Here is a 17,674-nt window from a genome sequence, read left to right as displayed (position 1 = left end):
TCGTCTGTTATCCCACTGATATTGATCTATGCCTGAGGTGGATGTTTTGCTCAAGAATGCCATTATTTTTTTATTGGTTGAAATTTATATAGATCTTTGTCAGTGTATGTTGTACACTATCACTTGCAGTCCATCCACATTTTTCTGAAGTATTACTTGATCATAGGTTTTAATATTCCATCAATGACTAGGTCATTAAAGATTGAGAGTAGCTTGGATTTGGAAAGGATGGCAGAAGGAAACTGACCATGTCCTTTCAAAATAGTCATCCCTGCATTTGCCTTAAGCAAATTAGGGACATTACAGTAAAGCAATATCAGGCCACCCAGATGATAATTTGAACTCCCTCTCTCCACAGTACAAGTTCAGCAGCTTATCACTGTGCAAGCACACTCAGTTTGAGCACAGAGTAGTGTGAGTAACTGTAGTTGTCCAAGAGGGAGTCAGGTTCTTGGTAAATAATATGGATGTTAAGTAGTTTGTAAATAACTCCAGTGACAAAGAAGATAATACCAACTGAAAACATGAAAATTCTGGAGGCCTCAAAGTGGCAACCCCACCATGCAGTGTGCACTAGTTAGTTACATGATCCATTGATCAAACACTCAGTAACCATTATGATGTGGAACATTTCAAGTGCATAAGAGATGCACACATGAATCAAGATTCTTTCTTTTTTCTATCCCCATTCCCTTAAACAGCACAAAATTCCTATTTTAGACATGTGGATTCATTTATTACCATTCAAGAATTCATCTGTGATATGGAAGGAGTTGTCAATGAGATATGATTTCAATTTATTTTTGAAACTATTACTGCTGTCTGTCAGAGATTTTATTTCATTTGGTAATTTATTAAAATGTTTTACAGCAGTATATTTTACACATTTCTGTGCTAGAGATATGTTAAGTAGAGGATAGTGTAAGACTGTCTTTCTTGTGGTATTATAAAGATGAATGTAACTGTTTTTAAACTGGTCCATGTTGTTGAGAACAAATTTCATTACTAAGTAAATGTACTGTGAGGCTGTTGTAAGAATTCCTGACCTTTTAACAGATGCCTGCAAGATGTGTGACTATGAGCCCCACGCATTATTCTAAGCAAATTCTTTTGAATTGTCAGTACTTTTTGCCGAAGTGCTGAGTTGCCCCAAAATATTATTCTGCTTCACATCGGAGTGTAAAAGTATGCGAAGTATGTTAGCTTACTAATTTCTATATCCTCAAAATTGGCAATTACTCTGACAGCAAAAGTTGCTGAGGCTAGTCACTACGAGATCCAAAATATGAATTTTTCTAATTAAGATTCTCATCTACAGCGTGAGGCATAATAAAGAGCGATTTTTAAAAGGCTGTTGAGTAAAAACACTTTGTTAAAATTTTCTATTTCATGATCTTAAAACACATGAAAAAGCATTTTCTGCAACAGTAAAAGATCGGTTATTTTTTTAAGATAACTCTAGTTAGATGGCGTCCGTTTTGACGCACACATTGCTCCAGCTGGACCTTGAAGTGACTCCTCATATTGCACAGCAACGCCACTGGGATTTGAACAACTTCTTGTTAGATCCACTCTTTCAGAGCTTCAACTGTTCGACGAGGGGTATCTTGTTAACTTTGCATCACATGTCGTGAGGTACAGTGAACGACAGGGCCATGTAATATCCCCTTTTCGGGAGATGATTTGGAAACAATGAATTGACAATATTCATGCTTATTCGAACAGTGTGGGCCATGTAATATCCCCTTTTCGGGAGATGATTTGGAAACAATGAATTGACAATATTCATGCTTATTCGAACAATGTGGTCGGTTGCTCCCTCCTGCTGGAAAAACATCTCATCATTCACTTTGTAGTGTGCAAGTTGTGGAGTAAGAAAGTTATCCAACATGTCTGCATATCTCGGCAAAATCACTGTTACAGCATTTTCAAGGCTATCTTCAAAAAAAGTATTGCCCTATGATCCCTAATGAAGACTTGGTACACAACAAGTAACTTTTGTGGAGTGCAACAATTGCTGATTCAGTTCTCTAGTATTAACATCAGTCCAAAATTGAAAGTTCTGCTTGTTCACATGACTGTAGAGATGGAAGTGAGTTTCATCACTCATCCACAAAAGGTTTACAATGTCCTTGTCTTGATTAAACATGTCCAAAAATTCTAAGCAGAACTGTCTTTGGCTACCAATCTGTTTCCTTCAGGGCCTGAACCATTTAGATTTTGTAGGGGGTGAAAGTACAAATCTTGGTGTAAAATTGTTCTTACCTTTCTGTTTGAAATCCCAAGTGTAGCACTGTGCTGGGGAGCTGAGCCATAAGGGCTTCTCTCAATGGCAACTCTTACATGTTCGACGTTTTCAGGTGAGTGCACAGTTTTCGCTCTCCCAGTTTTCTTCTTTGTTGTTGACGCCATCTCCTCCAAGTTCTCAACCCACTTTTTAATTGCTCAGGCAGATGCCACCAGCCGATTCTGATTAATGTTGAAGTGGTTGTGGAATGCATGACGTGCCACCTGGTATGACCTACATTTTGATAAAGTGCTGTGGTGTCTGGCACTCCATTACCACTAAATCCTATTTTGCGCCAAATGTAACTGACACTATCCCCTTCACCTCTCCAACGCAGCTTGATTCGCACACTTTTTAAAATTGCTCAATATTGTGCCTCACTCTGTATATGTATATCCACAAACTTGGTATGTCCTACCCTGGATACTGACTTCTGTTGATGCGTTATATTTATTGAAGGAACTTTACTCCTTACAGCAGACAATTGGATCAGTAGTACCCCCCCCCCCCCCCCCCCTACGGGGGACTTTATACAACATACTTTCATATACAGCTTTAGTTAAAGGGTGCATACTACAGTTAAAGAAAGTAGAAAGGAAATCTGGACCATTATCAATATCAGAATCTATAAGCAGCCACAAACAAGAGATCCATGTACGATGATAATTTACGGTATCTTTCTAAATCTGATATCAATTAACTGCTGTAAAGAGAGACAAAATAGAACTGAAAGCAAACTTATATTTCAGAAAGAGTAGGCAAAATATTTTGTTCCAGAATTTCATTTGTATACATAGCAGAATAGCAAGTAATACATAAATTTAAGGCCACTTACAGTGTTCATCATATACATTAATATTAGATAAAACATTTAAATTTTAGAAATATGACAGTAAAAAAGGAAACATGATTGATTATATTTTTCCCTTTTCTATGAATGGATAACAACAAGTATACAACCCATAATACAACAAGTAAACAATGATTATTATTTCATATTTGAAATAGCACCAACATGTTTTCTTCACAAGTTATCAAATTTTATACATATAGTAGGCAAAATTCATTGTAAATCAATGTACCACTCAAGCCAGCAAAGTGAAGTAATATGTTTAATTAAAGCTTAATAAATTAGCTTTATCCAGGTCAATCTGGAATTTCTGGATACTGGATAAACAGCAATCATTACAACATCATGTGATACTGCTCAGCCAAAATTTCTGCATTAAACATATCTCAAGTGGGCTGATACAGAACTACTGTAGCACATTCTATGTAAGGTGTTGTATTTTTACATCAAATAATGAAAATGCAATTTCACCATACAATACAGTTATTACCCAAAAAAGCTCAACTTGTTAATTACATCACTTTATCACATAATTTTATGGAACTTAGATTAAAACTGCATGCTGGAATGGTTCTTGAACCCAGAATATTTCTTCCAGGAGTGCTAGTCCAGCAATGTAAGCAGGAGATCTGTGAATTTTGGAAAATAGGAAAAAGATCTTGGCAGAACAGAGGCTATGGAGACAAATCGTGAGTCATACTCAGATAATTCAGATGGTAGGGGCATTTCTTGCTAAAGGCAGGATTCCAGGTTTGAATCCTAGACCCAGCACACCATTTCAACCTCTCAAGAAGTTTCAAAACAGAGCACACACAACTACAGAGCGAAATATTCATTCAGGATACAGTTTTGTTTACATACAGTGAAGAATTAACACAGAATGCTGAGCACCCAAACAACTGACCTTAATTGAGGGGACAAAAAATGTGACAAATAATTATTTGTGCCTGCACATGCACTCAAGCACAAGACATGAGTACCGTTATACCTACTGTGAGACGTTATACCTACTGTGAGAGGACACATTAAATTGAAGACTATAACATTATTGCAAGGGCAGGAGACTCAGAGGGAGGGGAGCAGGGGACGCAGAGAGTGAAGCGCGCACGCACACACACACACACACACACACACACACACACACACACACACACACACACACACACACACACACACAGGTTGTGTTCTCTGGCAATTAAAGCTGAATTTACAACAATACAAATGATTTTCTGGGGGAAATATGGCTGATATTCTTCCCTGTGTGAAATTAATACCAAAATAACAACACCTTTTTTACTAAATAAGATTAAATTGTCACTTGTGTCAGAAACACAATTCCACCATGAATTCAAACAATTTCCTCAAATATTAATATATTAAAACGGTGGCAAACTGTATTGGAAGTGACAGAATTGGATTAAGTGGCCACCTTTCAAGGCACTCATGCTAGTGGCAAAAATTTTCAAAATCTTAAATTTGAACACATACAACTTCCTATACTATCAAGTAAACACAGTGTATAGCTTTATAGTGGCTTCAATCAACTTTTCCCAAAGGTTATCTATAAATTGATTCCAAAGAGGGAACTGCTCGAAGTGGTTAATAGGAGTGGAAGAGAAAGTTCAAAGTTATGTGTAGAGGTATGGAAGGTTATGTGGTTATGTGCAGTACTGTGGCAGCACTTGCACCATGTGCTCACATTTGTCAAAATCACAGCAATTGTGTGTCACTGCACTGAATAGGGTATGAGAGCTTTGTGGATAGCTGTTGTGATCTACATTGCTACAAAAATTTGTGTTTGTGAGCTTTGACTACTTTTCTCTTTCCCATCAGTATTAAATATAAAAGAAAATTATTTGTTCGGACTTTAATTCAGTAATTCTGAGTGATGAAAACTGTAATATTTCACAGAGGATGTGCAATATTTCACAGAGGATGAAGATAATATTTGTTGCAATATTTGTAATTAACATTTTATGTATGTTGCGAATAGCACAGTGGGATTGCTTCACCATAAAGTTAAACAATATAATGAGCTACAAAAAACCTTTAGTTTGTAGATATTTACATGTCCTCATGTAAGGCAATTCAGGCAAAATATTCATGTAAGTGTTTTTATAACGAAGTATTGCTTCCGAGACAAATTTAAATTTGGTATTTCCCTCCTCAGGGGGGAAAAAAGAGAGTAGCATCAAGACTGAATACACTGCCAGTGTCTGACCATGATATATGTGAAACCCCTACCCATCACTCAAATTCAAAAATGCAATCCCAATTGTTTCATAACATGTAAATATTTATCTTGATGAATGTCAAGCAAGTAAAAGCACAAAAAAATTGCAGTATATCTGACACTGTGTGAACTCTTCTTTAAGTACATATTAACGTACAAAATTATTATTTGACATCAACTGCAATGAGAATAGTTAAGCAGAAGTCCCTAAAAATTCTGCATTAGAATAAAATCCACTATAACAACATTTAGTGAACTATAATGGTCTTACTACAAGCCCACTTTGCTGCATAGGCTGCAGTGTGATGCCTTGTGTACTTATTTCACACAGATTTTTAAGAGAGCACAGTTCCATGGGAATGAAATGCCCAAGAAAGTCTCAAGCACTTCAAATGAACATAAATGCTACTTCTATTGGAGTGTACAATCTTGGAATGTACAATGTTCCATGGACACTGAAACCTTTAGGAGAGAGGGGATCAGTTTTGGGTTAAGTACAATTACACACAAAAAAAGGGAGACAGACTACTGGTCTGGCAACAATAAATCCATACAATGAAAATATGCAAACTATGCAGATACATGAACGGCCAAGTGACAAACAGAGAGGTAGAGGGAGGGGGAGCTATGAGACTGTGAGAGGACACAAACCCATAATTAAACAGTATACAGTGTTTTCACAACTATAAAAATGGGTCAAACTTACAAGCTGCAGAAAATACAGGACATGAGCAACATAACATGTAAGTGAGAAGGGGAAAAGATGGGGAGGATAGAGGATAAGCTTGAACTTTTAATGAATTTTTCATAAGATGTGAAGGCATACGTGAAATACGACAGTATCTTTCTTCATCACATGTGGAGAAATTGAAAAATTAAGATGGGTAGTCTCATGTTAGATATATTTGAGTGCAGTTAATCACTTAGTGTCATTACTTTCCTTTAGTGGTTACACGGAATAAAAATGCTTACATTTTACTACAGGATTCACTCTTTCTTTTTTAATTCATGTTATTTGTCAACATTTGTCAAGATACAGTGTAGGAACTGTACATATTCAGCACATTCTGTGAAACATGTATACAAAAAATATTTTGTAAAAGTCATGTGACTAGGGCCTCCCATCGGGTAGACCATTCGCCGTGTGCAAGTCTTTCGATTTGATGCCACTTCGGCAACTTGCGCGTTGATGCGGAAGAAATGATGATTAGGACAACACAACACCCAGTCCCTGAGCGGAGAAAATCTCCGACCCAGCTGGGAATTGAACCCAGGCCCTTAGGTTTGACATTCTGTCACGCTGACCTCTCAGCTACCGAGGGTGGACAGCAAAAATATTATAAACAGTGTGTGATAAGCATTACCTGAATGTGCAAGAATTAGATTTTATTTGTAGAGGACTCAGCTTTTATAGACCTTTATTTTATGCAGCTGATATGTTATCTCAAAATTAACATCAAAGAAAACTACTTTCAACATTTCTGAAAAATGATATGGTATTCACAACAACCAATGAACATGTGTCCCTGCAGAATTTGAGGTATATGAGCACGATTAGGTATGTTACTGTGTATTTGTGTAGCTCCCACAGTTTGTACAAACATTAAGATATGCCATAAAACTTACTTTCTGTTTTACATTAAACATTACTTTCATAAGGAAGTGACAGCCATTTGAATTTCACAACTTAAATGGTAAAACTACCGAAAACAACTTATTTAAATAGAATTTTGATTTTCTGGATAGTTTAACTGTAAGCCAGAGAAAATTAAATTGCTAAAACAATAAATGACAATTTGAGTTAGTCATGAAAACTTACATCATGCATAAAATACAGAACTTGGAAGCCCATAAAAGCTAAAATATAGTTACAAGAACAATTACCATAATATAAATGAGTAAAACCTAGATATTTACGGGTTAAATGAAGTGTGTTTCCATCAAGATGTCTCCAGTGCAGTCTTTATTATGAAACAGATGTGCTTGCATTCATAAAGTATTCCATATCTTGCAATTCCAAATCTTCAAAAGACAAAAATGTGATAAACAGTAAACTTCAATCTCTAAAACAATCTTATTAGCTTTTTATCAATTGTGCTGCAAAGACTGACAACTGTTAATAAATGCTGCTGAATGAGATTTAATTAAAACTGAACAAGAGTTCTTCATAAATTATTGCACATCACAATGGAAACTACCTAGAGCCAACTACTGTTACCATAATTGTGGCCAATAAGCCCTCATTTCATTTTGTGTTATTTATGAAAGAGAATATCAAGTCATAAGGCTATACTAGATACATACAGGATTACTTCTCTTAACAAAATATTCACACACTGTTTTTTTTATTTTAGTGTGTTTAAAAATGAGCCATAAACATATGAGCAAAATAGTTACACTACCACAAACTATTCTTGCAAAGTAAATACCAAGATGAACACAAAATCTATATAATATATAAAGATAGTTATGAAAAATCCATACACAAATGAGCAGAATCAACCGTTAACCCAACACTATGTCAACCCCCACATCAAATGACACATGTAAATATGTTATGGAAGGATAGAGTGCTACTCACCATGCAGAAGATGCACTGAGTCACCATCACAGGGAAAAGACTGCTATACAAGCTATCAACCAGAAGGCCTTCTTCTAAAGTGTTTACACACACACACACACACACACACACACACACACACACACACACACACACACACACACACACGACCACTGACTGGCGGCTGAAGCTCGACCATGGACTTCAGCTGCACATGATGGAAGGCGGTCCATGGTTGGATCACAGTGTCCAGAGACAGACAGACTGACAGAGAGAGAGAGAGAGAGAGAGAGAGAGAGAGAGAGAGAGAGAGAGAGAGAGAGAGAGAGAGAATTTTCTTCTTTGAAACTAAGCCTTTTGTCCAAAAGCTTGTATAGCAGTCTTTTTGTTGTACCTGTCTGTGACTGTGTCTCCTCTATACAGTGATTAGCACACTGTCATTTCCATAATACTGTTGCTATTCCATCCTGGACTTTCCGATGTGTGCATATTCAGGTGTACATGATAAATTAATTTTGCTGATATGAGTTCTTGTTACATACTATTTCATTTATACTTCTGCTGCTTCTTTGTGCCTTCCATTTCCCAATTTTTGTAGGATTGAGAGTGTTATGGAAGCTCAAAGCTATTATTATTGTGTGCTGCCGTCTCTATGCTACAACTGTTTGTTTTACGTGACTGTAGCTTTTCAATCTACCTTCATACATGTATAAATTAATTAGTATGGACACAATATTTCACACCAAAAAGTAAACAGAGTATTATATAATGTTAAATGGATATTTTTTAGAATCCATAACAGCCTGATAAAGTAACTTTCAAAACAATGTACACATTACACTAGTAAGAGGGCATGAAGATCAAGAGATTAAAACAGTCAGGATCCAATAACTGCGCAAAAGTCACTGGAAGGGTATCCTGAGACAAAAATATGTTTACAGTAATTACAAATCTTTGTGTAGTGGCAAAGCAAGGAAATTGCCAGTACCATGGATATATTTCATTAGTTCACATATTTTCAAGAGGACAGCAAGTTATATTACCAAAAGGAGACTACAATCACGTGTTTTGCCACTGTCAAATGTATTTTGGTATACACACTAAAAAGATTGTATTATTTAGGAGAATGAATTATTCTTCTTCTTCTTCTTCTTCTTATTATTATTATTATTATTATTATTGTGACACACAAAGAGCTGCCAATTTTTTTTCCTGTAAGGGGGTGAGATCAAGGACATTTTTAAGATGATCACTGCCCAAAGCCAATGAAAGTAGACCTATGACTAAGAACTATGCAACAGCACAGTTCTCAAACAGAGCTGCTGTTAAAGATATAAAAATACTTTTAATCCCAGTGAATATATTTTCTGTGTCAGAGAACTTGCAAACATTCATTTGACAATGATATTTATAAGCAAAGACACCTAAAAACAGCCAAAAGCCTCTACACAAGAACTACTCAATTAGAAACACAGTAAGGAAAAATGGAAACTTCTTATAAAAATATATGACATCCCAAAATGACAGCTCAACATTAAAAATTACACTGACAGCGATTTTTAATCAGCTTTAATTTTGTGCTGAAGCATATACTGCTGAAAAATACCAGCAATAAATCTATTATTTAACAGGTACTATTATATGTATGTATATATATATATATATATGCTTAGTCATTAATGGTTGCAGTGTCTCACTGAAATGACACTGCAGTTCAAAAAGTGTAGTAAAATAAAACTACTATAATGAGTATTGCATTGGTGAGTATTAGAAATTCAATAAGCTTTGTTTATTCATAACTCATGACCCAGAGTCTAGCATTATCGGCGGTAGCGTCCCAGATATGCCTTGCAGTTAGGGCATGTGTGATGAACGTCCATACATTCATCAATGCAGCAAGGTATGAGACAACATCCAAGCCAACAGCTGCAAAAAGAAAAAAAAAATAATTAGGCAATATACAGCAAGTTTCCTGTAACCATGGTTATTTCATACATACAAAATAAAGCTATCTTTATTAATATAAAACCTGATGTACTCAACAATATCCTGGGTGGAATACAAATAATGAAATGAGTACAGATAAACAGTAGAGATGGCGGTGTTTATTTGATAGTTATTAAACTGTTTAACAATACTGATTTTTGCCTGATGTTATCAAACCGTGTGCTGTTTGATAAAATAAATGTTCTGGGAAAAAAGGTTATGAATACCTTAGAAAACAAATGTAATTTTAAAGATGCTATAATTGTGCACCAATTTGGACACACTAAGATCTGAATACCCATTCTCACAACCCTTCTTCTTCCTCTTCTTCTTCTTCTTCTTAAATAATCATGGAGAAGAAGAAGAAGGTGTAGAGTCTTAATTTTAACCTTCTTTATGAGAATTTAGGGTTTTTAATTACTATGCTGCAGTAAGACACAAGCAGCTTCAGATACAACCAATCTAAATTGTTTTGATCACTTTTGAGCCTCAGTGAGACAGAGGATGAGCCCTTACTTATAAACTGGAACAATAAAAGCAACCACAGTGGGGTAAACTGAAGCACAAAGAGAGAAAACATATCAAATACCAAGCTTTATGACCTTTAAAACTTATTACTTCATTACTGGTAAAATGAAGACATTAGAAATGGTGAAAAAAGAGACAAAGAGATTGATGGGAAAAGAAAAAGTCCTGGATATGCACTGGAAATAGTTGTATATTGACAACCAACAACTAATACTAACTGCTCATCACTAAACCATCATCCACAGAAAATCAGGTTTGGTTATAACTCAAACCCATGCCAATTATTATATGTGTGTTTTTATCAAGCCACTATTCTCTTTTAAATGAAACATTTTTTGTTCATAGATGTTGAATGGATTATATTTCCTAGCAATAGCACATATGTTTTTCAGTGAGTGACAGTAAAACTAGCTTATCCAACTTCTTAATTTCTTCAAGTTCTTATAAATAGCCAAGAAACTTCAGGTATGTACTCCACTACCACAGCTTCACCACTTACGTTCTGACAATGGCCAGGTCAGAATGCAGTGGTTTATCATAAATGCCCATGCAGTTTGTTTTCAAGGGTCTCATAGGTTGAAATTTTTGGAACCACCACAAAATGTTTTCTCAATTTGCTGAAATGTTCCCAGCTCCCAGCACTGCATTTAAGTCAAGGTTAAACTTGAAATTGTGCGCAATGGTTCTCATCTGATTCCACACTACTTAGTGGTGGAATACAATGTCTCCCAAAATTGTGAAATATATATATTTTTTCATGCCCTGACAGTTAGCAGCACACCATCAGTCAGTCTCCTTTGAGCATTAGTGGCAATAGTATTGCTGATTTAGTGCACCTCTGTTTTGAGATCACATCATGGCATATACTTCTGTACAATGTTGGCAATCAAGTTCAGAACAAAACTCAACAAAAAAGCTACAGAAATTCATAAACTGCTTAAGCAAGCCTACAGAGAATAGGAAAAAGGAGTCTCCTCTCTTTCATATGTGCAAGTTATGTAGTGAATGAAGAAGCTGGGGAGGCAGAGGGGGGCAGGGGTGAGAAATGGGTGGGCAATGACCACTTGCTCTGCGCTGCCGATGACAACCCAAACTAATGAAAATACGACTTGTGTGCAAGGGCTGTTTAATACTTATCGTCAAGTGAGTGTTCCATGGTCAGCTAGTACTCTTAACGTTCTGTAAACCATCATCTGTGAGTTAAAAAGACATCACTGCTATCTGGCTGCTGCATCACGACAATGTGTACAGCCACAAATCTCTCCGCATCCATGATTTCCCGGCAAAGCACAATGTGGCAATGCTGCTACAGCCCCCTTACATTCCCAACCTCACCCTGGATGACTGTTCTCCAAGGTCAAAAACATACCCAAAGGACATTGCTTTGACAGCACTGAAGATATCAAAGCAGCTGTGACAACATCTTTACAGGAGATTCCCATTGAGAGCTTTGAGGGGCACACCAGGAGTGGGAGAGTTGGAGGGAAAAATGTGCAAATGCTCGTGGTGAGTACTGTGAACAATATGAACCTGTTATACAGAAATTGTAAATAAATCTTTTTTAAACAGTATATATTTCATGAATTTTGGGACACAGCTTGTATACTTATGACTTTCTACTACTCTAATAATGGTATCTAGAAATAGTTGTTATAAACTGCTTACAACATATTTTCATAAAATTTTCCTCATAATTTGCATAGTCGGTATTTTTTGATTGGAAAATATCTTTCTCAATACTCTAGAGCACAGGAAACTGCTAAATACAGCCACATGTGTAAGGAAAGTGAAAGTAAACCTGCATTCACATGAAGTTCATTAGAGTGCACTTTGTCTCAAGTTGTGAATGGGACAATATGACTTATTTCCACTATTCAGCCCATCAACACACCTCGAAAGCTCATTTCAAGCTTAGACTGTATGTGTACTGTCACTTTACTGCAAGAAGGGTTGTCAGCAAGAGAAGCTGTCCACTAAATTGGCGCACACGCGCACACAAACAGTACCTACATATGAACATCCAATTGCCAGTTTGTGACAAAAAACTGAAGATCTAAATCTCCCTTGTCACCCATAGTTCACAACATCTACTGATTGCTTACTTAAAGATTAAGGATCATAAATGCCCTGAGGAGAATGCAAATGAAATGCATGTTGCCTTTCTGAAGGCAACAAGAAAGGCCGTGCCAATCTAGAGAGCATGCAACCATTTCCACATGATTGATTTTGGCTGTAGGTACATACTGTAAAAACAGTTCACACGAGCACTGTGCTACATGAATTAGGAGGGCAACAGAATACTTGAAATGCAGCCTGGATCATAGCAGCGAGTTCTCTTCACAAATGTGTGCAGGATTTGTCTGATTCACAACAACCATTGTAGAAGTGTGCAAGTAGTTGGGTCAATCACTATTCTGGTGGGGTATCATATACAGATGCCAGACACCTCATCACAATCAAGGGTAATTTTTGGGCTGCGCACTACTGGAACAGATTCTCAGATCTGCCCCTTTCACTGTAATGTCCATATTTCAAGATGATCTCATCTATCAAGGAGATAAAGCACAAGCACATTGTTCCCATGTCCTCACACACAGTAAGATATGCTGATGATTCCTACTATTTGTTTCGCAGTGAAACATGGAAGAATGGGGATGGACAAAATAAATCTGTTGACACATTTTTTAAAATAAAGTTTGCGATACCTGTATCACATAATTTATTTATTCACAGGGAACAACTTTCAACTTTGATTACAAACATATGAATTAAAGAAAGATATTTGTATGCTTGAGAAACTGTATTTAACTATTTTGTGGTTAAACTGCTTCAATATTCATGAGAGTATCCAACTGCACAACAATTCATCATTGTCAGATCATTAACACACAACAGGATCTAGATTTCACAGCCTTCACCCGTAAAAACTATTAGTTCAGTAAAAAGTACTTGGTGAAAAATTGCTGAAGACATCTTAGTGATCTTTAATTTCACTATAATGTCACGGTAATTTGTTTTACTATACTTTCATTGTTATTGTAATTAACTTTACGTAACCACACTTTGTAATGTTAATGGATTTGTAAAATTCTTGTGATACATTATTGTTTATTGTGATACATTATTGTTTATTCCACCACTGAATTCATTAAATTGACAAAAGTCTAATTGTAATGTGACAGATTACAAGTATTTAACAATACTATTAAATATGTTAATTGTTAATGTGTATTTATCCTGCAGTTGCTGTGCCAGTAGTGCAGTGTGGAGTAGGGTGAGTTTTCTGTCTGTTGAAGCAATGTCATACTCAGTTTTGTTCATGGTTGTATGTAGCCTCATTTTCTTCACCAGGGACAGAACGCCAATATAATAAAAGGCCATTTAATAAAACAGTCAAATTATATGAGATGGGAGTTGACAGTATATGCAGTATCTTGCCAACTGATGATGTCAACATCAAATTCCTTTGTATCTGCCTAGACAAAAACCTGGGCACTGGTTTTTGCCTGCTCTACCAGCTATCAAAATCAGCTATCAACAAAATATTAAAATAGTGTATTATTGCACAATTTACCCGCACCTGAACTATGGTGTGGAACTGGGGCACTGTGTTGCAGGCACACATCTCAACAGAATATTGAGATTCCACAGAATAGCAACTAGGCTGATGTGACTCTTTTCATAAATCATACGTAAAACAGAAACATCTAATAATAAATACTGTAACTGGATAGATTTAAAAAAAATCTTCTCAACAAGCAGCAGCAGGAGGAGAAGACACACATAATGGAATTTAATCTGCACACTTCTGGAGCCAGAGGCTTCTCCTCCTGGTAGAAGGGTTCAAGGAGAAGGAAGAGGGGTGAAGGCAAAGGCCTGGTGAGAGATAGGAAATGGGTACAGTTCAGGAAAATCACCCATAACCTGAGGTCAGGGAGACTTACTGGACAGGATGCGAAGGAAAGACTGTCTCATCTTGTCTGGTAAATCTCACTTGACCTAGTGTTATGGGCAGTTCTTCTGAACTCTACCCTTTTCCTAAACCTCACTAGCCCTTTTCCTTGTTCCCCATTCCTTCCCCTTTAACCCTTCTGCCAGGAGGAGGAGGCACTGGCTCCGAAAGCTTGTGTGTTCTCCTGCTGCCACATGCTGAGTAGATTTCTCTACCCAATTACCTTATATTTTCAAAAACTGATTATTTTTATTACTGTAATAATATATTCTTGTGTTTAAACAAATTGATCACATTTTTGTATGAAATCTAAAAGGAATAAACTAATGCATTGATGTTCATGACTGACACATTAGAAGTATGGCGAATTACTTTAGACATAGAACAAAATTGAGAAAACCAAATATAGTTCACATATAAACAGTGACGTGGTTTAATAAGTTCACATTCACTATAAGATAGCATTATACAAAATTATTCATACTAAAATTAAAATTATTTCTGTTAAAGTTAATATCACTTGTTGACTTAAGTGTCAGAATTGTTAATTCACTCCTCAGGGTATGTAACTATTTCTATCTCAGTATGGAGTTAGCTTCTACATATTAATTTGGGTACCATTATTATTATTATTATTATTATTATTATTATTATTATTATTATTATTATTATTATTATTATATTATTATTATTATTTTCGATTATTCCCATTTAAGAAAGCGTTTGAACTTGAATTCCTTTATGATGATTGTTTATGTTTTTTCTGAACCCAAATTTTCTTCATGTGTTCACTGTGTTGTTTCTTTCGCTCCGCTGTCCATTTGCATCCTGGTCTCTTCTTTGTTGTGGTGTTAAATTTATGTTTTTTGATGGTGTTCCTGAATTCAGTTCTATTTTCTGCATCGTTTACAGTTATGTGTGCTTGTCTGAGGTCCTCTTCAACTTCTTTTATCCATTTTGTTTTTCCCCTGCCTGAGTTTATGACTTTAAGAATTCGCTTTGAAATTCTGTTTTCATTCATCCTGTGGATATGTCCTTAGAACTGCATTCTTCTTTTCCTTATTGTATCCGTAATCTTGTCTGTGTATTTATATAATTCTGATGTTGGTCTCTTCTTCCAGATTCCTTGCTCTTGTATGATGCCAAAAATTTTCCTTAGAATTTTCCTTTCTTGTTTCTCTATTTCTTTAATTTTAGTTTGCCCACCTATTTGTGTTGTTTCAGATGCATATAGTGCCTCCGGAAGTACGACAGTGTTGTAGTGCCTCAGTTTTGCGTTAATGGACATTGACTTTTTGTTATAATAGTTCCACTTGAGTTTATATGCTTTCTGTAGTTTTTTTGTTCTTTCCTCATTGGCCTTTAGGTTGATCCCTGATGGCTGGATGATTTCTCCCAGGTACTTAAAATGTGGTACTTGTACGATTTTCCCATGGGTTGTCACAATAAGCAATTTGTCTTGTGGCACTCTTTCTATGTACTGGGTTTTCTCATATGAGATTTGCAGGCCAGTTCTTTGTGCAATTTCGTGTAATTTCTCTATGGCGTTAGTGGCTTCTTTTCTATTATTTGTGAGGATTGCAAGGTCATCTGCAAAAGCTAAACACTTCACATTGAATCTATTGTCTTTTCTATTGCCAATTTGGATTCCTTTGGCTTCTTTTTCCCATGTCCTGATAATTTTTTCAAGAATGATATTAAAGAGTAATTGTGAAAGTCCGTCACCCTGTCACACTTCAGTTTGGATTTCAAATGGTTCCGAGATATCCCCCATAAATTTAACCTTGGAGACTGTGTCAGTTAATGTTTCCCGAATGATTGCTCTTGTCAATGCTGAACTCTTCCAGCGTCTTGCAGAGCGCTAATCTGTCTATTGAGTCGAAGGCCTTTTTAAAATCTATGAAAGTAACTACTGTGTTTCGGGTGTTTCTCGTCTGGAGAATCATTTCCAGATTCCAGATCTGCTCTATGCATGATCGTCCCTTGCGAAAACCAGCCTGGTATTCTCCTATTTGTGGGTCAGCTTGTTGTTCTAATCTATTCATGAGAACTTTTGATAGGATTTTATATGTGACCGGTACGAGTGAGATACCCCTGTAATTATTTGGTTCAGTTTTGTTGCCTTTTTTGTGTAATGGATGGATGAGAGCGCATTTCCATTCAGAAGGGATCTGTTCTGTTTCCCAAATGTTTAATATGATTTTGTGAATTTTTCCTGTTAATCTTTCATCATTTAGTTTCCATAGTTCTGCAATAATTCCACCTTCTCCTGGGGCTATATTATTTGAGTGTCTTGATAATTTCTATTTCATTGATGGTTGGCGGTTTAGCGTCAGGATTTGGTGTAGACGTCTCATAGTGAATATATTCTATAGGTCTTTCGCAGTTGAGAAGTTTGTTGAAATAGTCTGCGAGGATTTGGCAGTTATTCTTCGTGTTAGTTTCTAGTGAACCATTCGGTTTCTTGAAACAAAGATTGGGTGGCTGGTATCCTGAAATATGTTCTTTAAAAGTCTTACAAAAATTACTGATGTTCTTTTTAAAGTCTTGTTCTATCTCATCTAGTCTCCGTTTGTCATAATTTCTTTTTTACCTCCGAATAGTTTTCGATGTTTGTTTTCGGATTACTAGAAATTGTTGCCATTTTTCTGATGTTTTGCGACTATTGAAGTTTTTCCAGGCATTGGTCCTTTCTTCTATTGCTTGGTCACATATTATATTCCACCACCTGTGTTTTCTCCTTCTCGGAGGTTGACCCAATTTCATCATGGATTTGAGGACGTCCACAAGTTCTGTCCAGTTTGTGGTGTTTGTCTGACTAATTTCCTGTAAGATTTTTTCCTTGCTGAGTTTTATGTATTCAGGGTCTGGTCTCAGCACTTTGTTTAGTTTTGGCTTTTTTCTATTGGGTTGTAATCTGGTCTTTATCTGTAGAAGATGGTGGTCTGAGTCAAAAAATCCTCTTGTTTTCACATTCAAAATTTCTGCTGTGTTACTCTTCGAGATGTCCACATGGTCTATCTGGAATTCACCCAACATTGTGTTGGACGACTTCCCAGTATACAGTTTCTTATTGGGTTTTTTGAATTGTGTTGACATAATTATGAGGCCGAAATTTTCACAAAAGCTTATCAATCTTTCCCCATTCTTGTTAGTTCTCTTGTGAGCTGTATGGATTCCGGTGATTTTCCTGTTTTTTTCTCTTTACCTAATTGTGCATTAAAGTCGCCTAACAAGATTATTACATGGTGTTTGGCAATTTTGTTATTGTTGTTATT

The 17,674-nt window shown here is 36.2% G+C and overlaps 1 protein-coding gene across 1 annotated transcript in view; it reads right to left on the bottom strand.

Moving 5' to 3' along the window:
- Nucleotides 1–3,008: 3,008 nt before the first annotated feature.
- The window catches only part of LOC126266800 (LITAF domain-containing protein), a 69,307-nt gene continuing 54,641 nt past the window's right edge, over nucleotides 3,009–17,674 (bottom strand). Inside the window, exon 4 of the mRNA XM_049971342.1 lies at nucleotides 3,009–9,856. Within this exon, the coding sequence (XP_049827299.1) occupies nucleotides 9,751–9,856 (106 nt within the window). The 3' untranslated portion in view covers nucleotides 3,009–9,750. The remainder of the gene's footprint in view (nucleotides 9,857–17,674) is intronic.

The sequence above is a fragment of the Schistocerca gregaria genome, chromosome 4 (genome assembly GCF_023897955.1).
Source record: "Schistocerca gregaria isolate iqSchGreg1 chromosome 4, iqSchGreg1.2, whole genome shotgun sequence".
NCBI lineage: Eukaryota > Metazoa > Arthropoda > Insecta > Orthoptera > Acrididae > Schistocerca > Schistocerca gregaria.
The sequence above is the reverse complement of the archived record's forward strand: the minus strand, read 5'-3'. Positions and strand labels throughout refer to the sequence as shown.